A 27,279-nucleotide genomic window follows, 5' to 3' on the forward strand; every position below is an offset into this window, starting at 1 on the left:
ACACTATGCAGTATGCAGACGAAACGTGTTAAAATTGTTTGAACAGGGCTTTAGTTAACCAAAGTTCTTTTTGAAACTGAGGATAATTGTTGAATTTTTTGGCTTAAAACCAGGGTATCCAAGTTTAAAATTCTAAAGACGGCCATTTTTAAACGCACTCCCGCCAACTCACATAGGTAGCTTTTAGTTCTTTTATTAAAAAGAGATGGCGATGGAGTCTATCGCGACGCATGCTACGAGCTATTCCAATCTCACTTCAATCTTTATTGTGAAAGTCGAACCTTAGAGTAAAAGTATATGTGGCAAGGAATGAACTATATGCCCCAAAGAGTTAGAAATCAGTCACTCCAGGGGGCTGAAAATCCTCTCTCCGCTACCTTTGGCTGTACAGCATAGTTAGAGAAACCTCCGCTACTCTCATTGCCGCTACTATCCAATGGAAAAAGTTGAAAGAAAATAAGTAGTCCCGAACTCGACGCTAACACAAATTTTGAGCTTGCGAGAGTGCGTTTAAGGTAGAGATCAACCTTCACAAAATCAAGATCGCGAAATCGCAGTTTTGAAGGTCAAGATCGTAGTTTTGAAGGTTGAAATCTCTGTTTTGAAGGTCGAGAACACCATTCTGAAGGTTGAAATCACCATTTTGAAGGTTGAAATCTCAGTTTTGCAGGTTGAAATCGCCCTTTTGAAGGTCAAGATGGCCATTAACGAAAGATCGCCCATTTGGACACCCTTGGCTTAAAATAAATCTAATTCGACTTATCTGAAAAGGCTATAATTTGTTAAGCTTGATTTTAACTGGCTAAAAACTCGATAAATCGCAGTAGAAATTATCTCAATCGTATATTTCATAAAACTGCGTTTTATCAACAACAGTATTCCGTAACGCAACCACACTGCGATTTTCCGTGCGTTTTCATCCAATGGAAACCAGACTTTCAAGCTTGAACGTGCGGAAAAAATTAACGCGTTGTACGAAATTGTAATTCGTCGGTTCTTTTTGAAATCCAATTGAACTTCTCGAAGACTTTCAACGAGCGAGAAAAGCGCCGTTAATTTCCAATTCAAAGCTTTCGGTATTCTGCAAAATGTACGAAACTGCGGCGAAATTTTCTTAGACAAATTTCCAATGTTAGAAGCGTCCACGATTCGTCGACGACCGAGTCCCGGATCTTATCGACAATCTCGGTGCGGGGCTGGCTGCTATCCCAGTCACCGAACGGCGCTCCGGTAGGCCGGGAAGAGGGTAAAGGCTGAGTCTATAAAGGCGGCTGTCTACTATCTACCGACTCTGGAGTGGAAGATGCTGGGGACTTCTCCCGGATGAAAGAGAGGATGAGGAGGATGTGCGGAGGGTAGATTAAGAAGGTGGTTTTGAGTCACGTAATCTAATTACGGGCTAGTTTTGGAACTCCGTGAAAATGGTCTATTTAAGGGGCCAAGGAGCTTTTCTCTTCCTTTATTGAACTAGCTGAGCTTTTTTTGGTTCCTTCCCGATAGACTTGACCCTTTCATTAACAATGACGTGATATTTTTATCATAAATAGTTTTTACCATAAGACTATCAATGCCACCCCTAAGTTTGAAACGAATAGGAGTTTATCGTTAGGCTAATGACTGGCCACCTGGTAGTGAAAAACCGAAACTTATGAACAAATCCCCCAATACATGCTACCGGAAACTGCTTCGTAGATGGCAAGAGATAGTATAGGTGGTAGGTGTGAGGGGGATTTGCTCTTTTTCACCGCCAGGTAGCGTAGATCCTAATTTTGATTTCTCCCGCGCCTATCTAGTGCTGAATGTAGTGTTGTTAATTTTGCGGAAAAATAAAATTCGGAAAATTTTCCGCAATTTGGTAAAATAAAAAAATGAGAAATAAATTTATTTTTAAGGGTTTTTAATGTTTTTAACTTTTTATCGATTTAAAATGTCTAATATCAGTAAACATACTACAAAACATTAATAGTGTTACATTGTTAATTAGTTTAAACTAGTCTAGAGGTTTAGTTTTACTTTTAGATTCGAAAAAATAAGGCAAAAATGCCGTTTAATTTAAATTTGCAAACAATATATTAGACTAATCATGGAATAAAACCTTTTTTTTTTCGGAAAATTACGGAAAATATTCCGGAAAAAGGCCTCGGTCATTTTCCGGAAAATTTTCCGACTTACAACACTAGCTGAATACATGTACGCTTATGCCCAATAGTTGCTAGCATAATTTATTCATGTCTTGTTCAACTTGTTAAAATGTTCCACGCGCTCTTTAAAAGGCTCGCGCATTTTTTTTATTTCAGGGATCACGCGCGAAATCGCTCGAGACCGCTTACGCTAAAATATCCAGACGCGCGTGGAACTTTTTAACAAGTTGAAAAGACATAAATAGAGTTTATGCTAGCGTCTATTCAAACTCAAGGGGGCCTTGATAGGCTTATGTTTTTACATATAATTCGAATATATTTTTATTCTCGTGTTAATTCATTGAATTATCAATGCGTTTTTGGTTTGAAAAGCGGTTGAATATAGATTTAATTTATCGTCCAATCGCGCGTGCAAACGGATGAAAGCCCACCAGCGATAAAGAGAAGATTTTATCGGGCTCTGATGTCACTATCGGTGGAGAGCCTGCTTGTTAGGGCTCCATCCGTTTTCTCTCCGTTAACCTGGTTTAGAGAACTCTGGAGATATTGAGGGCCGTTCGGGGGTTATCCCCTCAAATGGGATTTGCGGCCCATTTCGTTGCTCCGGTGAAGCCCCTCGCTCACCCTTTATTTCCCCAAATCGAGCGGCCCGGGCGCCACCAGGGGGCGAGGGAAACAGTCTTCATTGCGCACTAAATTGTCTCGTTGCCCGGGAATTCGCCGCCTTTAACCCCCTCTCCGCCACTAGAAGCCACATCAAAGGAAATATGTACGACAATTAATTTTGATTAGCTTCAAATTTCGTTTAATAATTTATTACATTATTTCTATGACCACAAGTTTATAATTACCAGTATCTAATTGCACGTTTTTCTTGCAACATTCTTTTGACAAGCTGTGACTCGCCGACAGCGTTGCCAGACGTACGATAATTATCGTACGCGTCGATAATTTATAATTTTGGGAACGTACGATATTTTCAATGGCGTAGTATAATGTACGCATTTTTCGATAATTCAGCTTGCGCGTACGATATTGTACGATAATTTTTTTAAAAATGACTTTTAATCGAGATCGAGATCGGAGCAAATTTTTTCGTGTTCCTTTTAGATTTTTTTGACCAAATAGCAGACCAACACACGAAAATTCAAATTACTAGCAGACGAAAAACAACAAAGCGCGGGAATATGTTCATGGAATGTTCCATTTGCGGTTTTATTCTAGTCGATTGGGGCGAGATCTATGCCGTCAGAGACAGATTCGGAGCGAAACTCGAGCAATTAAATGGAAAAAGCTATTAGAGAAAGCGTTTGATGCCATAACAAAAGCAGACAAAGAATTTGATATGATGAGGTTTCAAATCTCTGCAGTTCAACATTCTTGGGTACTTGAATCATGTCATAAATTAATAATAAAACATATCAAAAAGCTATACAGGTTTTACATAAGTATCTGATTTCTGGGAAATAACATTTTAGGCTAAAGAATTTTATTCATTGATTAAACTGAGCTAATGATAAAATGTATGCAATACGTGGAAGCATAAGTAACATAGTTCTCTTAGAAAACAGTATCACCGAACTGATTTTCAGAGCTATTGCGAATTCAAGGCATAATTCAACACAGAGCCACCTAGTGTTTAAATATGCCCAAGGTGAAATATATACTACCATGAAAGATACTCAGTTCTGTCAGTGGCGTAGCTGATGGTCCGCAGGGCCCGCGGCGCGGGGGGCCCCGAGCTTCAGAGGACCCTGCTCACCATAAAAAAATTGAAAAGGGGGCCCCCATTGAGATTTTGGCGGGGGGCCTCTGAGTTCTCAGCTACGCCACTGAGTTCAGTCGAAATTCAGGGACGAAAGAAGTTCGATCAAACAATCTAGAAACTGAAGTAATTAAATATCCAGTGAAGGAGGTTATTTGGATAAACTACTGAATCAAATCGAGTTACAACAGACGTCCAAAAGGCTATAGCTGATGAAACGAATTTAGAATATCACTGTCCATGAAAACCAAAGTATCAAAGATAAATTGGAAAAAAATATTTTTATTATACATGTAAAAATATCACAGGCTATATGGTTTATAATATAGTTTCGTTCGGTTAATCTAAGTATGAAGCTAAGAATCCGTTAGCACTGCACTGGGAATGCGCCTACAGTTTAGTTTCAAAATTATTGGCTGGTTGATGTGGCGAGCGAAAATCTCGGCTGCAAACCACGCCGTTTCTATGAGAATCAATTGCCTTCCTTAGACATTCCGAGTGTAGACATTTATAATTTCCTATTCTTCCTTATGGACCCCATTCTTAGCCACGCCCACGCCGACGATCTTTAGAAGTAGGTTTTCAATATGCCAAACTAAAATAATAATAATAATAATCAGTTAAATGAGTTATTTTGTTAATTTCTTATAAGTTGTAGGTAATTCAAAAAGTATAAACTTGCTAATTTGAAATATTGCGCGCTTCTAGGTTTTCATCAATCCAGTAGAATTTCTCGATTGATTAGATAAGTAAAATAAAAGCCATTTAGAGATTCGCTTTGAAAAATTAATACATAGGGTCTGGACTTACAGTCCTTGTAAGGGTTGCTTTTGAAAAAGACGACGCCAAAATATTGTGTGGCCTAACAGCGAGTTTTTGCGTCAACACGAAAATATTGTGTGGCCGAACGGAGAGTTTTTGCGTCAACACGAAAAATATATGTTAGGCCTTACCGGCATATTTTGCGTCAACGCGAAAAACTTATGTTAGGCCTAACGGGAATTTTTTACGTCAACGCTAAAAATTATGGCTTAATAGCCATTATTTGCTTCGCCACGGGAATATAGGTTAGGCTTAACCGCCATTATTTGCTCCGACGCGAGAATATAGGTTAGGCCTAACCGCCAATTGACGGATTTTGAAATGACGTTTTAGCGCGCGACACTACAGGTACATGTCTTGGGCACACAGCCTTCTTTGCGTGCTTTTTTTACCATAACACGTAGAGGTATTTTAAAAGCCGTCAATATATGCGCTGACGCAAAAATATGCGTTAGGCCTAACCTCCAATATTTGCGCGGACGCGAAAATATTATGTTAGGCCTAACCGGTTTTTTTTAGAGTCGCTACAAAAATATAAATAAATTGAGTAATTTCCTTGGTTTGACTTGAATATGGAACTTTGGCTATAGCCATGTGAATCTGGTTTTATTGAAATATTCGGCAAAACGAGATTTGACGGCGAGTATAAAGAGCTATTCCAATGCAGATTGGGATATTTCAGCAACGCTGAAGATGATTCTCTTTGGCCAGATGTCCCCCACTTGCTTGCCTATAGCCATCGCAACCAAGTACCCGGATGGAATGGGATTATCCAGGCGGCATCGTTGGATATAATGATCCGCTTATCCGGCATCGGCTTTGATTCTGGAGGACCCGAGAGTCGGCTTTGTCACGCTAGTTTGACCACTTTGTCTCTGGCCCCGGAATCGCGGCCATCCAACCGAACGTATCTTTGTGAACTTCCAAAGATTTAATATCAAATCGGAGATAGACCCTATACGTTCGACGAAAATCCCTAACCATTTATTCTAAAGGGTTGTCAGGCGTACGATAATTATCGTACACGTCGATAATTTTTAGCCAATTTTTGGCAGTACTATATTAATAATAATAATCAGCTAAGCTAATACCCAAAGCAGCAACTTAGGCCTAAGTCATCGAGCGACTTTTTAAAGCCATTTACTCAGTTTCAATTATTTGTAGTACGATAATTTGGAGACAATTTTTGGCAGTACGATCATTTCAAGACCATTTTTAGCCGTACAATAATTTCGTGCCAATTTCTAGCAGTACTATAATTTCGTTCCCACTTTTGGGCCATATCATAAATTCGATCAGACTTTTGAGCCGTATGATAATTTCAAGCCAATATTTAGCAGAACGATAATTTCGAGCCAATATTTGGCAGAACGATAATTTCAAGCGATTTTTTGCAGAACGATAATTTCGAGTGAACCTTTGGCAGTACGATCATTTCGAGCCAATTTTTGAACCGACTGATAATTCTGAGCCAACATTTGGTCAAACGATAATTTCGAACCATTTTTTGCAGTATTGTAGTATTAGTACCTCTTTCGATAATTGTGCCGAAGAGTACGGTAAAAATAAGATTTTCGTAACTTTTAATATTTTTTTTATAAGTTTATTTTTTTTTAAAGATCCAGCTTGATTAAACGTTAAAATATTTTATTTCTAATGAATATAAATTAGACTATAAATATTTAATTTTTGTTCCATGGTAAACTTATTAAAAATTGTTAAAAATAATTTAAAGACCGCGGTCCGAAAGCTCCCAAAGAAAATATTTAAATAAATTATGTTTTTAAACAACTCCATGCAGTAGCAGTTCTTTTTAAATTATTTTTAACAATTTTTAATAAATTAGACTAATTTTAAGGCCGTGGGTAATAGGCCTTTCTATAAAATAAGCTACGCAAGCTGAACTTGTTTTTATGTAGCTCATTAGTCACGAAATACGTAGAAGTTCAGTTCAGTTTAAGCTTAAAAACCGGATGCCTCGTTGAATTTTCTCATTATGTCCCGCGCTTTTCATAGTGAAACGTCAGCGATACGTCACCCGTGACGCAGCAGTAACATCAAAACCAGAAGATAAATGTTACTTAAAAGAAAGGCCTTTTGAAATTTTGAGTAGTATATTTCGTAGTCAATCAGCCAAGGCTTAAGTCGAACGTGTAAAAGCTGTCTGCTCATTCAAAATTATCTCTGTACAACAGTTGAAAGTTTCCGCTTAGAAACATTTCAATCCAAAAAACGAATACTCGATTATTAATACAATTATTCGATTATTATTACCATTATTCAATTATTATTACAATTATTGGATGAGTATTACAACTATTCGACGAGTATTACAACTATTCGACGAGTATTACAATTATTCCCTTATAATTACAATTATTCGATTATTATTACAATTATACGATGAATATTACAATTATTCGATTATCATTACAATTATTCAAATATGTTTAATGTTTAATGTTTAAGGTTTCATTTTTATTATTCAAAGAGTTATTAAAGTGGAGTGGAGGGCAAAGTCGACTAGCGATTTATAGCCCTCCGGTATACATTTAAATCTATAACATGAATATAAAAAATCAATCAACAAAATAAAAATAAATAAAAAAATAAAAAAAACTACAACATAAATAATTACAACATTTTGATGGATACACCGCTAATATATATCAAAAAAACAATAATACAGAAAATAACACTCCGAAAAATTCCTTTTACTTAAGACAGTGTTATTTAAAAAAATATTTATACATTTTTTAAGACATTTGACTTGATTAAACGTTTTACTGCCTGATAAGTTTTGCTTTTTGTTAGGTCAAGGTGTATTTGGTTGTAAAGTTTTACTCCAAAGTAAAATACAGAGTTAATTTTTTAGAGATTACATTTAGGAAGTCTAATGAAGTCGTCTAGTCTAGTCACTGTTTTATTATGTTTTAACTCAAATAAATAATTTGGACCGTTAGTTATAGTTTTAAAGATGAAATTTATACATGAGTATTCATAAACTTGGTTAATATTTAAAATTTTACTTTTATTATACAATTCTTTAGTTGGGGCATTCCATTTAATATTGAAAATTGATCTTAGGGTTCGTTTCTGTAGTATTTTAATTTTATCTAGATTATTTTTCGTGGTGTTTCCAGATGTAACCGTGCAATAAGTAATATACGAGAAGAAAAACGAGTAATAAAGATCAAACAATATTCTTCTTGGGAAAAATTGTTTACATTTTCTAATTAAATAAGAAGAATAGGCTAATTTTTTGCATATCGAGTTTATATGGTCAGTCCAGGATAACCTTTGATCCAACCAAATTCCTAGATACTTATATTTTGATACCTTTTTAATTTCTACCCCATTTACATTAATTTTACATAATTCTTCGGGTATAATTTGTTTATTGACATTAGAAAATATTATATATTCTGTTTTATTTTTATTTAATTTAAGACCATTTTGATAAAGCCAGCTGTTAATTAATTCTAGATACTTATTTGCAGTATTTATTAGAGGTTCCAAACAGGCATTTTTTAATAATAGCTCAGTATCATCTGCATATAGCGTTAAAGAATCGTGGGGAACAATATTGGTTATGTCATTGATAAACAAGTTAAATAATAGAGGCGATAAAATTGAACCTTGAGGTAAGCCGACTGAAATTTCCATTGGGGACGATAAGATGTTATTAATTTTAGTGACACACTTCCTACCAGTTAAATAGCTACTTATCCAGTTAAGAGCTATTCCTCTAATACCCAAGAGTTCTAATTTACGAAGAAGTCTTTTGTGCGGTACGCTATCACAATTATTAGATTATTATCACAATTATTCAAATATTATCACAATTATTCGATTATTATTCAAATATTATTACAATTATTCGATTGTTATTCAAATATTATTACAATTATTCGATTATTATTCAAATATTATTACAATTATTCGATTATTATTCAAATATTATTACAATTATTCGATTATTATTGAAATATTATTACAATTATTCGATTATTATTACAATTATTCAAATATTATTACAATTATTCGATTATTATTACAATTATTCAAATATTATTACAATTATTCGATTATTATTACAATTATTCAAATATTATTACAATTATTCGATTATTATTCAAATATTATTACAATTATTCGATTATTATTCAAATATTATTACAATTATTCGATTATTATTGAAATATTATTACAATTATTCGATTATTATTACAATTATTCAAATATTATTACAATTATTCGATTATTATTACAATTATTCAAATATTATTACAATTATTCGATTATTATTACAATTATTCAAATATTATTACAATTATTCGATTATTATTCAAATATTATTACAATTATTCTATTATTATTCGATTATTATTCAAATATTATTACAATTATTCGATTATTATTCAAATATTATTACAATTATTCGATTATTATTCAAATATTACAATTATTCGATTATTATTCGATTATTATTCAAATATTATTACAATTATTCGATTATTATTCGATTATTATTCAAATATTATTACAATTATTCGATTATTATTCAAATATTATTCAAATATTATTACAATTATTCGATTATTATTCAAATATTATTACAATTATTCGATTATTATTCAAATATTATTACAATTATTCGATTATTATTCGATTATTATTCAAATATTATTACAATTATTCGATTATTATTCAAATATTATTACAATTATTCGATTATTATTCAAATATTATTACAATTATTCGATTATTATTCAAATATTATTACAATTATTCTATTATTATTCGATTATTATTACAATTATTCGATTATTATTCAAATATTATTACAATTATTCGATTATTATTCAAATATTATTACAATTATTCGATTATTATTCAAATACTATTACAATTATTCGATTATTATTCAAATATTATTACAATTATTCTATTATTATTCGATTATTATTACAATTATTCGATTATTATTCAAATATTATTACAATTATTCGATTATTATTCAAATATTATTACAATTATTCGATTATTATTCAAATATTATTACAATTATTCGATTATTATTCAAATATTATTACAATTATTCGATTATTATTCAAATATTATTACAATTATTCGATTATTATTCGATTATTATTCAAATATTATTACAATTATTCGATTATTATTCAAATATTATTACAATTATTCGATTATTATTCAAATATTATTACAATTATTCGATTATTATTCAAATATTATTACAATTATTCTATTATTATTCGATTATTATTCAAATATTATTACAATTATTCGATTATTATTCAAATATTATTACAATTATACGATTATTATTCAAATATTATTACAATTATTCGATTTTTATTACAATTATTCAAATATTATTACAATTATTCGATTTTTATTACAATTATTCAAATATTATTACAATTATTCGATTTTTATTAAAAATTATTCGATTATTATTACAATTATTCAAATATTATTACAATTATTCTATGAGTATTGCAATTATTCGTTTACTATTACAATTATTCTATGAGTATTGCAATTATTCGTTTATTATTACAACTATTCGTTTATTATTACAATAATTTGATAATTATTAAAATTATTCGATAATTATTAAAATTATTCGATAATTATTAAAATTATTCGATAATTATTAAAATTATTCGATAATTATTAAAATTATTCGATAATTTTTAAAATTATTCGATAATTATTAAAATTATTCGATAATTATTAAAATTATTCGATAATTATTAAAATTATTCGATAATTATTAAAATTATTCGATAATTATTAAAATTATTCGATAATTATTAAAATTATTCGATAATTATTAAAATAATTCGATAATTATTAAAATTATTCGATAATTATTAAAATTATTCGATAATTATTAAAATAATTCGATAATTATTAAAATTATTCGATAATTATTAAAATTATTCGATAATTATTAAAACTATTCTATTAAAATTATTCGATAATTATTAAAATTATTCAATAATTATTAAAAAAATTCGATAATTATTACACTTATTCGATAATTATTAAAATTATTCAATAATTATTAAAAAAATTCGATAATTATTACACTTATTCGATAATTATTACACTTATTCGATAATTATTAAAATTATTCAATAATTATTAAAAAAATTCGATAATTATTACACTTATTCGATAATTATTACAATTACTCCCTTATAATTACAATTACTCCCTTATAATTACAATTATTCGATTATTATTACAATTATCCGTTGCTCGATTAGTATTACAACTATGGATTTATTATTACAATTATTCATTTGTTATTACAATTATTCGATAATTATTACAATTATCCGTTGCTCGATTAGTATTACAACTATGGATTTATTATTACAATTATTCATTTGTTATTACAATTATTCGATAATTATTACAATAATTCGATTATTATTACAATAATTCGATTATTATTACAATTGTTCGATTATTAATATAATTATTTGACTATTTTTTGACTAGCTTTATTTTTATATCGGGTAGCGAATTGAGAGGTTTTAAAGCAGATAACGCTATTTTCCTAAACTCGAATCGTATATTCCGGAAAAAGTCTTTTTTGTTTAATTTTTAAACGCACGATAATTATTTTCAGGAATCGATAATTTGATTTTCACAATCTGGCAACGATGCTTTAGATCCTTTATACCCTTTTCGGAATAGCAGCGCACGACTGGCTGTGCTGGTTTATTTGGTAGCAAGGGCTTTAATCTGGGCGAGCAGTGTTTCTAAGCGGCTTACAAGCGCTATTTAATTTGCCTATCCGATAACATTGTCAATATAGGAAAGGGGACCCCCCCAAAAGACGGGTAACTCGACACAAACTCTTGTGACTGTCCATCTAAAGGGGTTTGTTCGTTCTCGTCTTACACTATTTTTAATTAAAATCGCCCTCCTCCAACTATACTCTATCTCTTGTTTAGTTTTATAATTAAGATAGATAAAGTAATTTTTAATGTACGTTGATAATTTTTATAAGATAACTACGATTAATGTTTATTCTGGTAATTTATGAAAAAAATACTAATAATTCTTATCACTTTAAAAAAAAACATTATTATATTAATTGTTGGGAAACATTTTAATTTAAAAAATATATTCTGATTGTTTTTTAATTTATGGATTCTAGTAATTTTTGGGAAATAATTAATTTTAAAAGTATGATAATTTTTAAAAAGAGATCGGATGATTTTCAAAAAATTACCTGACAAATTTTTAAGAATAACCTGATAAATTTTGAAAAAATATCTGACAATTTTCTAACAAATAACCTGATATTTTCTATTTTATCTGACAATTTTCTAACAAATAACCTGATATTTTCTAATTTATCTGGCAATTTTCTAACAAATAACCTGATATTTTCTAATTTATCTGACAATTTTCTGACAAATAACCTGATATTTTCTAATTTATCTCACAATTTTCTAACAAATAACCTGATATTTTCTATTTTATCTGACAATTTTCTAACAAATAACCTGATATTTTCTAATTTATCTGGCAATTTTCTAACAAATAACCTGATATTTTCTAATTTATCTGACAATTTTCTAACAAATAACCTGATATTTTCTAATTTATCTGACAATTTTCTAACAAATAACCTGATATTTTCTAATTTATCTGGCAATTTTCTAACAAATAACCTAATATTTTCTAATTTATCTGGCGATTTTGTGGGGGCGTCGGCGCTAGCGTCTCCGAGGTTGCGCCTATGACCTAGCAAGAACGTTTTTTCTAAAATAAACTTATCAAAATATAAGAAAACGATGCCAAAATTATATTAAAATGCCACTATCATTATTTATAAAGTCAAATTTACGAATAACGAACAGGAAAAACTAATAGCGTCTGCTTTAGCCGCTAACTATCTAGGTTTCAATAACGCACCAAAGGGGGCGTTGCGATAGTTTTCGGCCGCGAATTGTCGCCAGGAATCGGAAATATTTCCAAAATATTTTCTCACGTGTTTTTTCGTAAATAACGGTGAGGCAAAGTATACAAAATTAAAGGCTTAACAAACTGTTTTCTTATCTTTAAATAGCTTTTGGGCAAAAGTGACAGATTTTTAGCTGTACGATTCTTTTAAATCTAGTGCGATCCTTCTTAATCTAGTGCGATCCAAATCGAAACTCTTGGAATCTGGCAACCCTGCCGGTGATTTTTGTAAAATATTAAGTCATGTATTTATAATAATATTTATAAAATTCATATAATAAATATGCTTAAAACGTGGTTTTAATAAATATTATTATAATTTTAACCATGGTAAATAATTTCAACTAATATGATTAAGTAATGTAATTGTTTTTAAAATTATTTTTTAATTAATTTAGCAATCGAAAATTTAAAAATCATGTACATGATACAATATACATTTCCCAAAAATTGTCAACTATTTCTTTTTCACTATAATCAAATACACCTTTACAATAACAAAAACCTTTGTTATGACCACCATTTTAATTAAAACTACTTGTACCGAAAGTAATCAATATTTATTTCGGTTCGACCAAGATTTTAACAAACGTTAAAATATTCAATGAGGCAATTCCACGCTAAAATCTACTGCTATAACAATGCCATCATTAAAACATGAAACTAGTGTTTTTTTATTCGCCAGAGCACCTACTAAATATTCAACCGCTATATATAAATATATTTTCAGATTCCACCGATACTGAAAACGGCCCGTACAATTGCGCAAAACTAAATATTTGCTATTTTACGTTCGCCTTTCTTTTATATTACCTTCGAAAACTAATACAATCGGATCAGTCCGCGCCGTTTTACTAATTCACCGATTTAAAAGCATTACTCTAAAGCCTTATTCACACGAAATATTGCTGGCTAAGCTTAAATATTTAAATCTAATAATTTTCGTAAACATCCTTTGATTAAACTAAACTAAATGATTTTATTAATTTTAAAAATCTGTATTAATGTTAATTTAAATGATTTGTATTAAAATAACAATTTTTACGCGAGATTTCGCATTTTGTAGTAAAATATAATCTTAATTCTTACAAAAATTCCGCTAGTACTACAAAATATGTCGACAAATTTGGAACAAAATATTGTTTCATGATTAATATACAATTTATGCATAAATTCAACTTTAAATGTCAATTAATGCATTTGCTAAATATAATATTTCTATATTTAGGGTAGATCAACGAACTTAACATTTCAAGTTTTAGTTACGTTAAAGGGAATATAACCTCAGGTATTTGGTGTGGAACACCAACTTTTGCAGCTCTGGCGGCTCTTGCCTTTGGCTTTAGAAATGTTTGGCGCCACTGCACAGGGTAATTTGAAAAATTTAAGGGGTCTACCGTAAAGATTGCTTTGCAGGTTATATTCCCTTTAAGAACAGGTAGTAGCGCTTGTTAGCGACAGATTTTTCAACTTAGTTTGTACCTAATACCCTTTAAGGATTTTAACTTCCATCAAAAAAACCCAACGAAGTGGAACCGTATAGAGGTGAAACTGTCGTTATTACGTTGGTGAGCTTGTTTCTTTTTATGAGCCTGGTTTTATCGTTTGAAAATATATCCGTATTTCTCCTTCGCGTGGCTATTTTAATTTTTAAAAGCGAACGTATTTTTATACCCGAAGAACAGCTGGTTTTCGAGAAACGAAAAGAAAATGCCTTTCTTAAAAACGGGGTCGCGGTCACCGAATACTTCTGCCCAAGTCGTAAGAGATGCCAATCTCAATTGGCCCGCGATATCAGCCGAGGCGGGGTCCCATCCGGCCCCTATTATTGACTTCCAAGGAGGGGTAGTTTGGCCCTTTTAGGGGGGAAATACCAGCAAAACGAGGAAACGTTCACCATCTTTCAAAGACTGCAAAAAGGAGCCTACCTATATATATATTTATTTTTATCTTTCAAATTTCTACCTCAGGAATATACTTTTTCGTAAGGAAAAAATCAATATTAACCCCCCCCCCCCCCTGCTAGTTACAATTCTAGGAAACAGTTTTTATCCCCAGGTTCTATTTACCCCCATTTTGGGGGCTTTTTAATAAGGACCCTTGCCTCACTTTTTCGAAACTCATTTGGAATTCTGAGCTCGGAGTGGATTCCTTCTTTTGAAAGATCTGCTTTTTTTGTCAGGGTTTTTAGGGCGAAAAACCCTTATTTGTTTGTAGGGCGTAATTGCAGCCTGTCATCAAGCCCGAAAAAAGCCCCGACCCCCAGTCCAATAACTTTCCTTGAATTCGGAATTTGTGTGGTCCCCTGTAAGAGAGATGCGAAATTCGCCTTTTTTTAAGGGTATATTTTTATTTGGTTTGTTTAAAGTTTTAAGATTTCGAGAGCGATAATTGTTCTCGGGAATTTCCAGGAAAGATTTGTCAGATTCATTTTTATGATATTCTTTATTTTAAAATGGTATACTTCAACTAGTTTTAACTAGCGCTTCTACGTCATTATTATCAGATATCTGACTAGAGCTTCTACGTCATTATTATCAGATATCTGTAGATAATCAGTTTGTCAGATCAGTCAATAATTTATTTGTAAATAGGTAGAACGATTATGTTGAAACGATCCTTGGGCATCATAGTCTCATTTTTGCTTTGGTCCGATTCGACCGAATGCAGTTTTTTTGGCGTCCCATTCGAACGAAAGTAGCCCAAATGTGAGATTTTTAATTAAATATATTTTTGGTCCCGTTCGACCGAAATTCCATTCCATTTTACTACCGTCTACGGAGGTCATAAACCTAACCCAACCCAACCCAACCTAACCTAACATAACCCAACCCAACCTAACCTAACCCAACCTATCCTAACCTAACCCAACACAACCCAACCCAACCTAACCTAACATAACCCAACCCAACCTAACCTAATATAACCCAACCCAACCTAACATAACCTAACCTAACCCAACCTAACCCAACCTAACCCAACCTAATCTAACATAACCTAACCTAACCTATCCTAACCCAACCTAACCTAACCCAACCTAACCTTACCCAACCTAACCTGCAATTGAATGGGAAGGCAATTTTTCGATTGAATGGAACCTTTCAATTCAGCCCATTGGGTTTAAAAAATGAAATTATTCGGTCGAAAGGGAAGATACCTAATTTTCCACCGGAACGAGAGCTGCGGGGGGAGGAAAACCATCGCAATCGTGAGCTTCAATCGCGTCGGAAGACGTCGGTTTTAAGGAACCAATGATATACCAGGCTCATTTGTTTTTAGGTTTGAAAGCTAAGCTAAAAATCGACAGTAGAAATAAATAAATAAATTCTTAGATCAGGCTTATCTTTTATATTTCCTTCAAATTGTATCTGATTCTATTATCCTAAAAAAACCGACCAGAGATGATCTGCTATAATTTATCTGACCAGATTCAGTTAGTTGAATAATCCATTTAAATTATCTAATAAATTTGAATTTGAAATCGATTTGGTTTTTATAAAAAAAACAACTTAAACTAAACAGAAATTAAAATTTGGGGAGGAATAGACAGCTTTTAAATTCCTAGCTAAACAGGTCAAACATTTTCACAAAGACAACATAGCGCTACTTCAGTAGGACTTGCAAACTTATTTAATCTTTAGTCTTAAAAATTCTGCTTATGCTCATTCCAAGGGGTAAGACAGTCTCAGATAATCTGTACACCGAGTTCGTTCATTTAGCACTGTTAAAGGTATATATTTTCAAGAGTTCCATTTAGCACTGTCAAAGGTATGGCAGTGTACACCGAGTTCGCAGAGTGTCTTACTCCTCGGCTCATTCCTATTTGATTGAAGCTTTCGGAATCGTCACCCATAAAGTCGATTTTCACAATAAAGCTAAGGTAGCCTATGTTAAGATAATATATTTCAAAATACAGCAAGTCCATAACTCAACTATTTACAAAATTAATGAGATATAGTTAATTAACTATTTATAATGGTTTGTATAAAACTATATCCGTTAAATGAGTGGGATTTTGATAAAAAACCACTATTTATCCAGACAACTAGGTGGGCAGGTTTGCCAGAGAATCCGTTTTGGAGCCTCCATGGTTCATGAAAAATCGGGCCACATAAGTAGTATTTTATAAAATGGTCTATTGAATCGAGGGATATGTCAAATCGATAACTGTGAGGCATCTGAAATCCGATCAGTCTATCTGTAGGTTTACAATTAATTTGAATTAATTCCCCATATCAAATCATCTGAAAATATCAGAACGTAAATGCAGATAATATGATACATCGTAATAATTTTGTTGGATCTGAGCGGCACAAATATACCCTAATTTGAAAATATCAATAGTCAAAAAGATGATAATCAATCAAATGAAATATCTTTCAAATTTCACTGGGTATGATTTAAGATTGAAACAGTAATTTCAACAATAATATAATAAAAGAAATGTAAAAAAAAAGAAAGTAACATTAAAAATAAATTAACAAGTCCGAAATATGTAGAATTCGAATTTCTTTCAAAAGTAACGCATTTGGATTTGCTGGATTTTTGGTCTCAAGTCACGTTTCTTTAAAGAATTAACAAATATTACGCCCAAATACCCTCCCGGAACCGAAATACGGCTTACACCACTGCCAAAATATATAATAATGTTTGAAGCTTTGTAAGTGTCTTTTTATCGAGGTAAAATTCGGTATAATTCACAGTCAATAGTCAGTACTATTGAAGGCGACAAAGAAATTCAAAGGCTTATCCTTTTGTTTTAACTTTTCCTTGGCGATGATGGACCGTATAAAAGGGTGATGCGAGGTTGGGGGAAGGGGGGGGGCGGAAGGCAGGTTATTGAGATGGAGTTGCGGGGATTTGCACGCGCCCGGGAATAAATTTTCCGGGGAAAACCGGGATTTCCGTTTTTGCATCTTCAGCGTCCGTTATAAAGAGTGAGGATGGTTGGAATCGAAATAAAATCAGATACATTTTATGGCCCTCTGTGTGAAAAAAATATGCGTCGTACTCGATAAAGTTTTTAACAGGCAGAACCACTGATATATTATACCAAAAGTATATGATATATCTTACGAGAGAAGTATGAAATAGTATTTGGAAATCTATATATAAAAATTGGATAATTGAAATGTGTTAAAAATAGGATAAATATGTAATTAACATGGAGATCATAGGTTCATAAATTATTTTTGGCAGGAATCCATACCTCTACTCGGAATGCTTATCCTGCCGTATCGCGTATGATAAGATCACTCTGAAGGCTTTGGCCCCGCCTACAAGATTCAAAATCCCCTTTGCGCGCCCTCCCCTCTCACGATGTTGTTTGTTAAGTTAACATAGAGACGTCAAAAAACCGTCAGCCACATCGAGACGGAAATCTGCCGCGATAAGCATTCCAAGTAGAGGTAAGGATTCCTGTTTGTGGTTATATTTATAATTTTCATGCACAATAATTTGTATAAATGTATATTAAGAAAACCGAGAAAATAAATATATATAAGGTAGATGAATACTTAATCTCGTAAGGTATGTATTATGCACTTTTGATTATATGAGTGTTAAAAAAAAGTTGGCGTTGCTATTACGCTCTCTTCAGACGGAATTTTAAAAAAGGAACGTTTTCAAGGGTGAAATATTCTAAGGGGTTGATATTGCTCGAATGATAAATTTAAGGTAGTATACTTTATTTCTATAGATTGATAGATAAGAGATGGTTCAATTACGTAGAGGAGTCAAATGGAAAACGCTGTTAGAACGAATCTCTTAAAGTTAAATTTTTATTGCTTTAACCATAAGCCTATCAACCCTAAGTTTGAATCGAAAGGCAGTGTTGGTTCAAGCAAACGACTGGCGAAAGTACAGCGCTAAATCCAGCCCGGGGGCGGAAAAGAGAAATGTAACGCGTCCCGCAATGCATGATGCCAGCTGCTTTGGTGCGTAGAGAGAGAAAGGGGGAAGGAAGAAGCTTCAATTTATCTCTACCAGGTGCCGATACCATGGATATGTATTAATACTGCGTATTATGGATTCCAAACTCTGAGAAAAAGTAACCAGCAAATGTCTTAATAGCAGTCAGCGCCATCTAGCAGGGTTTTAAAAAACGGACCGGACGTTTCTCCAAAGTGAGCCGGAAGTTAGGCAGGAAATGTCGTCTGCTCGCTAAACCGCGTGTATGATTTCCAAAGCTCTAACTATATTAACGCGAATTATTATAAATGTCTTTAATTCATCTATTCCTAATTTTATTACACTGGTGAAACTTAAGGTAAGTTTATCAGACTTTAGTTAAACAGTGAAATTTTAAAGAAATATTTACAAAGAATTTTTATCAGGACTTGAAATGAGTAACAATGAAGTACCATCTACAACTCCTAACGCTAACGGAAAGAGGTTTGAATTTTCGGTCATGCGCCGAAAATCTAAATTAACGTATTTCCGGCTCACTTGGGAAGAGAGGGGTAGAAAATGGGGGAGCTGCATCGGTTATCTTTCCGCAAACGGTGAGCTAGCTCGAATGCCTTGTGACTACTAAGAGTTTGGAATCCATAATACGCAGTATTAATACATATCCATGCCGATACTATCGCCTGATTTCTCCTTTTTCGCCCGTCCAGTGGTGGTACAAAGGGCGCTATGCGCGTTTCAAACTTAGAGGTTATAGGCTTATGCTTTAATTTATACTAGATGGCGAAATTTTAATTTATACTAGATGGCGAAATTTTAATTTATACTAGATGGCGAAATTTTAACTTTTTTGTTTGGCAATGGAATATTTATTGCAGATAAATAACTTATTACTGGAATCCATACCTCTACTTGGAATGCTTATCACAACAGATTTTCGTCTCGATGTGGCTGACGGGTTTTTTTGACGTCACTATGTTAATTTAACAAACAACAGCGTGAGAGGGGAGCGCGCGCAGAGGGGATTTTTTCTCTCGTAGGCGGGGCCAAAGCCGTCAGAGTGATCTTACCATACGCGATACGGCGGATAAGCATTCCCAATAGAGGTATGGATTCCTGCTAATAAGTATAAACAAAAGTTTAACTCAGAAACAAATTGGGCATAAAAAGAAAGGCGAATAATATGTGTTTCTATAAAATACAGGAGGTCATGTGATAATGTTTTGCGTCACGAGCTTAAGTTTTTTAGTACTTTATTAGCACGCGCATTTCGCACTTGGACTTCAAATTTCAAAATTTTTATCGACTTCAGCGCGTGCTCTTTATCTTCAATAACTGTAGCTAGTAACGTAGATAAATATTTACACGTGGCCTCCCGTATTTTATAGAAACACCTATTTAAAATTTCTAGTTTTTAGACTGTCGGTGCCATCTGGCGCTACTTCGCGTACTTAAACACTGGTCTCTAATGGCTAATCCGTGTAGTTCTATTAGATGTTGGATGCGGCGCGTACTCACCCCGTTTTGGCAAAGTTGGACCAGTACGTCATCATCCTCCTGCTGAGCTCGATCTCATCGGGTCGGTATCCCTTCTCGGGGTAAAATGGCTCGCCGAAGATCATGGCGATTTCGTCGGCGTGAATGGTGCCCATCCATCGGGGCCAGGGAGAGACGGACGCCCGGTGCGTGAAGTAGTACATGAAGACGTCGTTCCCCGTTTGGGCGTAGCGGTAGGCCAACTCGTTGACGCCGCAGGTGAAGTGGTAGTCGCCGACGATCTTGTCGATGGCGTCGCGGTTCTTGATCGGATCTTCCGGGTCGAGCCAGTCCGTGTACTCGAAGATGATGGCCTCCTGCGCCACCTCTCCCACGTAGGGGTTCAACTCTTTGACGGACGTGATAAAGTCTTTGCGGCTGATGTACACGTCTTCTCGCAACTTGAACAAATTGGTCAGGTGGTAGATGATGAAGAAGTGCCCCTCCTCCGTGTTGCTTCCCAGCAGAATTTTGGTCTTCTTGAAGTTGCGGGTCTCGAGCGAGACGCTGGGAGGCTCGTCCAGGAAGGCTCCGTCCACCACCGGCACGAAAGGGAACTCCACCACCCCGAAGTTGCCCCACTCGTTCTGCACGATCTTCATCGGGTCGACGTGCCGAAGGCAGTTCATGACGGCGTCCATGTCGTTCTCGTCGTGGGGGCAGCCTACCGCCTCGGCCAAGTGCAGCCCGCGCAAGAATGTCTCTTCGTGGCTGAGGATGGCCCAGGGCGCTGTCGGGCCGCCGCTCTCCAGGATGGCCTGGCTGAAGAGGTCCCGCGATAAGGGCGACAGCAGGTGCAGCGAGACGGCGACGGATCCGGCGCTCTCGCCGAAGAGGGTGACGTTGCGGGGGTTTCCGCCAAAGTAGGCGATGTTGTCGCGAATCCATTCGAGGGCCATCAACTGGTCGAACATGCCGGCGTTGCCCGGGGCGTCCGGTCGGTCGAAGAAGAGGAACCCGAGCGAGGCCACTCGGTAGTTGATGGAAATGAGGATCACGTTCATTTCGGACGCCAGCACCCGCCCGTCGTACAAGTCCAGGGTCGGGGTGCCGCTGTAGAAGCCACCGCCGAAAATCCAGACCATGACGGCGGCGTTCTTGGGGCGGGGCCGAGGCACCCAGATGTTGAGATGAAGGCAGTCTTCGCTGAGAGGCGTGTTGGCGTTCCACATTTTGGAACCGGCGAAATTGTTGCCGAAGAAGGTGTCGATGATCTGGTAGCAGGAGCACGGCCGCTCCGTCGCGTTGAAGATCTCCGACCAAGGGTCGATGGGTTTCGGGTGCCGGAACCGGTACGGGCCCAAAGGAGGCGTGGCGTACGGGATCCCCCAGTAGACGTCCGCTAACTTCCCCGTCGGAGTGCGCTGCGTGATGCCGCGTACGAAACCTTTAGAAGTCCGGACCACCAGCGGGTCCTCGTACTCGGGCCGGTGGTGGTGCGTCGAGGAGGAAGAGCGCGTGGCGGCGCACGAGGCCACGGCGAGCGCGAGGAAGACGAGGGCCCGACTCACGCTGGCCACGGATTGAGAGGAGCCGGAGAAGAAGGGTGTCGAGGAAGAGAGCGACGTCGGCAGCGGGAAGAGGTGGCGCAGCCATCCGACCCGGGCGGCCGAGTGGGGCGCTGACGGCCACGGCGGGCTGGTCCGGCAGCAGAGCCCGGCCGCTTTCATGACGACGGTGCAGCTTCTCCCCTGGCCAGATTCCACACTTAGCCCACGGCCTACGAAAGAATCAAAATACACACATGAGTCCTACTTAAAATCACTGATTATTAGTATTTCAATCACAATAAAAGTACGGAATGTATTTATTTATAATTAGGAAAAATTACTGTGTTGAGACGATCCGCGGACATCATTTTACCCCTGGCACGAAAGGGGGGAAGGAAAAATGTCACCAGAGTGCGCTTCAATCGCTTCGGGAAATGTCAGTCTTAGGGAACCAACGAGATGTCGTACTGATTTGATTTTGTCAGGTCAATTGTGATTTTTATCAAGGAAAGTGGTCTTCTTGTTTAAATGTTGCTCTTACGTCACAGTCTCTTACTTTTACAAGTCTACGAGCGCGCGCTACAGTCGCCAGAAGAATAGAGCTATTTCTAGCGCGCGTGCAAATCGCGCGTGTGAAGAATATACTAATAAAGCTGTGTCTCGTGACGTTAGAGCAACATTTTAACAAGTTGGGCAAGACCACTTTGTATTTTATAAAATCAACTATTGCGAGTAACTCTAATAATTGTCTTAATATAGTCATTCTCCCTAAATATAAATAAATACATTCTTGAAAGTACACAATTCCTATTTGGATTTTGGCCTTAATTTGTGAAAAGCTACTCTCTCCTTCGCCGGGTCACGACAGAAAATCAACTTGAAACCCTCGCTCTTACAATGTACAATAACGAAAGCCATTGGCTAAGAAAAATATAACCCGCGACTCGTAATGGTCCTAGAGAGCCCCCCGGTTCCATTGTTTCCGTGGCTGCACTCTCTGGGAGGAGGGCGAAAAGCAACTCAAATCGTAAAAGCCAAGAACTTGAAGCGGCCGTCCAACAAAAGGGAAAACTGCGCAATAAGGTTTAAGAGAGAAACTAAACATAACTCCCTTCGAGCTGTCCCCCCTCCCCCCCCACAAAGATTCAGTATCTAAACAAAAGGTACGCGATAGACCCTGGCTTTAGTCACTCCGAGCGAAAGAGGCAAACTTTACCGCGACCCTACCATCGACCTAAACAGTCAGCTATAGTCTCAGAGACAATATAGTTTTAGCGAATTTATCGCGCAATCACTCCTCGACTTTGCCTTTCTTTTTGGATGTCGTTCGGCGGCATTGAAGCCATTGCTGAGCCGAGAACGGCGCAGTCAATGTAATTAAAACTAAGATCCTCGAGACTCTGGGATCTCTCGGCCACCAACCTCCGTCGTTGTCCGTTAAAGGAGCGCGATAAAAAAATGATCCCGCGGGAGCGCCGCCTACCGAGAGAAACAGACCCTTCGCGCTTCTTTTAACGTCCATCCTGGGAATATAAACGGCCCAGGTACGAGGGCGCACCTGGATACGGTTGACCATTACCCCGGATACATCCGCTCCGAATCTAGAGCTCCGTATTGCTCTAACGTTGCCTAAATGGTAAAGACTGTAGGTCGGATTGCCGCTGTGGCTGAATGTATAAAGTCGGTAGGCGGGCTATACACTTTTCCGAAGCGTAGTCCGCTCTCTGGTGGGAATTGTATTATATTCGCGGCCGAGCATTTGCCCCGTTGTCTCGGATTCTTTATGAGCCGCCATAAAAAGCGAACCGTTTCGCCCGGGAAACTTCGAAGCAGTTTTCTCGCCCTGTTCTTTTTTCTTTGATTGTTGTTTGGACTGTACGCTCGAATATTCCCTAGTATTGTCTTATTTATAACGAAGAAATAAACGCGGTTTTTTATCGATTGAGTCGGTTAATTTGTAAGCCATATTTATGGCTCGATTTGGATTATCTGATCACTGTGTCGAACTAGAGGAGCTAGTCACTTCCTATTTACGTGGTCAACAGGGCCGGATTAACCAACATCCCAAATAGGCCTGGGCCTAGGGCACCAAGCCTACAAGGGGCACCAAGAGGGTTCGAAAAAAATAAAAGTACAACACTTTAATCATTTGTTTTTCACCAAATATTTTCCGGAGTCATTTTAGTAAATGCGTCCACCCCTATGAACCAAAAACGTTTGATTGTCACATTCTCTGACGGACTGCCGTCTAGCCTCTGACGACATACTAAATCTGGCAGTAAAATGAATTTTCCTTCCATTTCTCAATTATAAATTGAGGAAGCGCCAAAATTAACTTGGGCCTAGGGCCCCATAAAGTCTTAATCCGGCCATGGTGGTCAATTGAGTACGACGATTACAGGTGTGTTTAAAGCTATAGTGCAACCATTGGTAATGCTAAATTGGTAATCTGTTACGTAAAAACTTAAGTACAGTCAAAGTTTGCACTCCAATTACAGACATGTGTAAGTAAATACAATCTTGGTAATGCTAAATCCGCGGCTAAATCAGTTATGAAATCACTTGAGTACAGTCAAAGCTACCTACTTGTACACCCATTACAGGCATATGAAAGTGAATTCAGCTTTTACTAATGCTAAACTGTAATCAGTTATGAAATCACTTGAGTACCGTCGAAGCTACCTTCTTGTACACCCATTACAGGCATATGAAAGTGAATGCAGCTTTTACTAATGCTGAAGTGTAATCAGTTATGGAATCACTTGAGTACCGTCAATGCTACCTTCTTGTACACCCATTACAGGCATATGAAAGTGAATTCAGCTTTTACTAATGCTGAAGTGTAATCAGTTATGAAATCACTTGAGTACCGTCAAAGCTACCTTCTTGTACACCCATTACAGGCATATGAAAGTGAATGCAGCTTTTACTAATGCTGAAGTGTAATCAGTTATGGAATCACTTGAGTACAGTCAAAGCTACCTTCTTGTACAGCCATTACAGGCATATGAAAGTGAATGCAGCTTTTACTAATGCTAAACTGTAATTAGCTACGAAATCACTTGAGTAAGCTAAAGCTTGTACTACAAGTGCAAAATCTGTAATCCGTTAGGCAATCATTGTAATACCGTTAAAGCTTGCACACCGATTACAGACTTGTGAAAGAAAACACTTTCTTGGGAATGCTAAATCTGAAGCGATATCAAAATTCGATAAGCAGCATTTTCAGAACAAGACCTCGTGATTTCAAAATCTAAGAGTGTTTAACAATTCGAGCTATATATAGAACTCTAGATAAACAGGCGCAAATTCTTCGCGTTTTTTTAAATTTCACAATGCTTCCCCTCAATGAGAAATCATGTTATATGATTTTGGGATTCCCTGCTGTTTGGTGTTTTATAGAATAATTAATTTTTGGAGATAAAACTTGATATGTGTTCTAAAATTAGTTCCAAGCAACGTTTTCATTAACACTCTAGTTTCAATAGCGTTTACCTACTTCCTGCTGGAGCTCCGAAAAATTAGGTTCGATAGTTACCATGGTAATCAACTATAAATAGCGACCGATGGAGGCTTATTTTTCGGAGGTCACGTTCCGGAAGTGGTTAATCGCTTCGTTACAAAACCGTCAATCGCAAAGGTCTCTGAACTCAGCATCTTTCATCCGTTGACCTATTAGCCCTAATTACTTTACAAATACAAACATTTGGTCTTTGTTTTCTAATTTCCAATACGGGATGTTTTCTTTCGAAATAACTTTAATTACAGCCCTTAAGCCCCGTCGCACTAATACGAAAGTCTGGCTCTTCGTAGCGGAGAGGTTCAGCAGTTGGCGTTAGAACAGGGAAACGCGCTGCCTTGCACGGCGCTTGAAGCTCATTTCGTCAAGTTAAATTGGCAACGCTCTAGAGCCTTCCGCTAAAACGTCTTCGACTAGTTTCTAAGAAAACGATGTTTTTGGTTTGTCTCCAGCAGCCATTGGAGAAAAAAATCCGCGGTGGTCTTCGAGCGTGCAATGCCCGTTCGGCCCATTCTAAATTGACTAACGATCCGTTGTGTTTACGTTGAAAATCTAGTGTCGACAGCTCTCGGAGGTACTTCATTAATGATTGAGATACACGGTGCAGTCGGCACTACACACGCGCTCGGGCAGGGTAAAATAACCTCTTTCCGTTTGGAAATAAACAAATATCCTCTTAAAAGGGAGAGATCTTAAAACGGACCATATGCTTAGTGTTGGTTTACGTAATTTCGCCTTTATCGCTCCTTGCCCGAAGACGCGAACAAGATGTAAGTAAGGTACGCTGTCGTTGATACGACACTTTGTTTGGATTTCGCGTTTGCATGTTTTGTAAACGTACGCTTCGATAGAAAACGACTACGATTGTAGACGCATTCTTGTTATAGCGAGCAGACTAGCGCTTCCAACGATCAACTGATTTGGTTATTTAGGTCGGAATCTGAAGTTAGTCGGATAAGGTTAATCTCTTTTACTTCGTTCTCCTGCTATCTGATCTCAAAATGTATCCGATTAATTATCAGGTTCATCTTATATATTCACTTCACTCAGCAATACGATCTCAAAATGTATCTGATTCATTTTCAGGTTCATCTTATATATTCACTTCACTCAGCAATACGATCTCAAAATAAATAATTTTAAATAATTTTTATAAAATAATTTAGGGTATAAATTGGAAATGTGATCTCAAACTGATTTCAATTTATAAACTATTTTACAAAATAATACAAACTCCATCCATTTATCTTACGCCAATCTCAAAAAATTGAACTAAAAATTTAAAAAATATACGTTATTGAATTGGTTAGAAAAGTTTAATATTTATTAAAACAATAACTAAAGGGTTAATCAAAACCAATTTTAGAACACATATAGTAGTCTTATCTCCAAAAAATAATTATTCTATAAAACACCAAACGGCAGGGAATCCCAAAATCATATAATACGACATCTACATGATTGTTAAATTTAAAAAAACGTGAAGAATTCGCGCCTGTTTATCTAGAGTTCTATAGCTCGAATTGTTAATCGCTCTTACATTTTGTAATAACGAGGTCTGGTTGTAAAAAACATGCTTACTGAGTTTTGATATCGCTAATGGTTATGAAGATAATTGTAGGTAAATATGGCTGAAACGCCCATCCAAGCTCACACATAACACCGTTTATGTCGTAAATTGCTAAATCATTTTTGTATCATCATCAGCACAGTTAAAATAAATTTTTAATTGACCTTGAAAAAGTACCTAAAATAATAAGTATTTGGGTAAACTATTTAAATACTTTGAAAGTCGATACCAGTATCAAATTTATGGTACATTTTGAGAAACATGTTTTCTCTCAAATGTTAAAATAATTAATCAGTTATCTTAAATAGATATTAAAATAGTGATCATTAAACTTCAATAACAATGGTGATACGTATCAAATTTGCGCCTGTAATTCTAGAAAGGTTTTAAGCTGCTTTGGAAGTTTCGATTTTAAATTTGTGCGAGGCGAATTTTAATCGAGGGCTTATTTAATTTTTTATATGGTTTCAAAATGTAGCAATATTTAACATATCTCGTCATCATTTTTAATA

General features: G+C 35.6%; 1 protein-coding gene across 1 annotated transcript in view; it reads right to left on the minus strand.

The window, feature by feature from the left end:
• LOC149949412 (acetylcholinesterase-like) overlaps positions 1-27,279 on the minus strand; it is a 100,395-nt gene that overhangs the window by 33,665 nt on the left and 39,451 nt on the right. Inside the window, exon 2 of the mRNA XM_090167749.1 lies at positions 20,170-21,907. Within this exon, the coding sequence (XP_090023875.1) occupies positions 20,170-21,857 (1,688 nt within the window). The 5' untranslated portion in view covers positions 21,858-21,907. The remainder of the gene's footprint in view (positions 1-20,169; positions 21,908-27,279) is intronic.

The sequence above is a fragment of the Leiobunum rupestre genome, chromosome 3, assembly GCF_980474605.1.
Source record: "Leiobunum rupestre chromosome 3, qqLeiRupe1.1.hap1, whole genome shotgun sequence".
Taxonomy (NCBI): domain Eukaryota; kingdom Metazoa; phylum Arthropoda; class Arachnida; order Opiliones; family Sclerosomatidae; genus Leiobunum; species Leiobunum rupestre.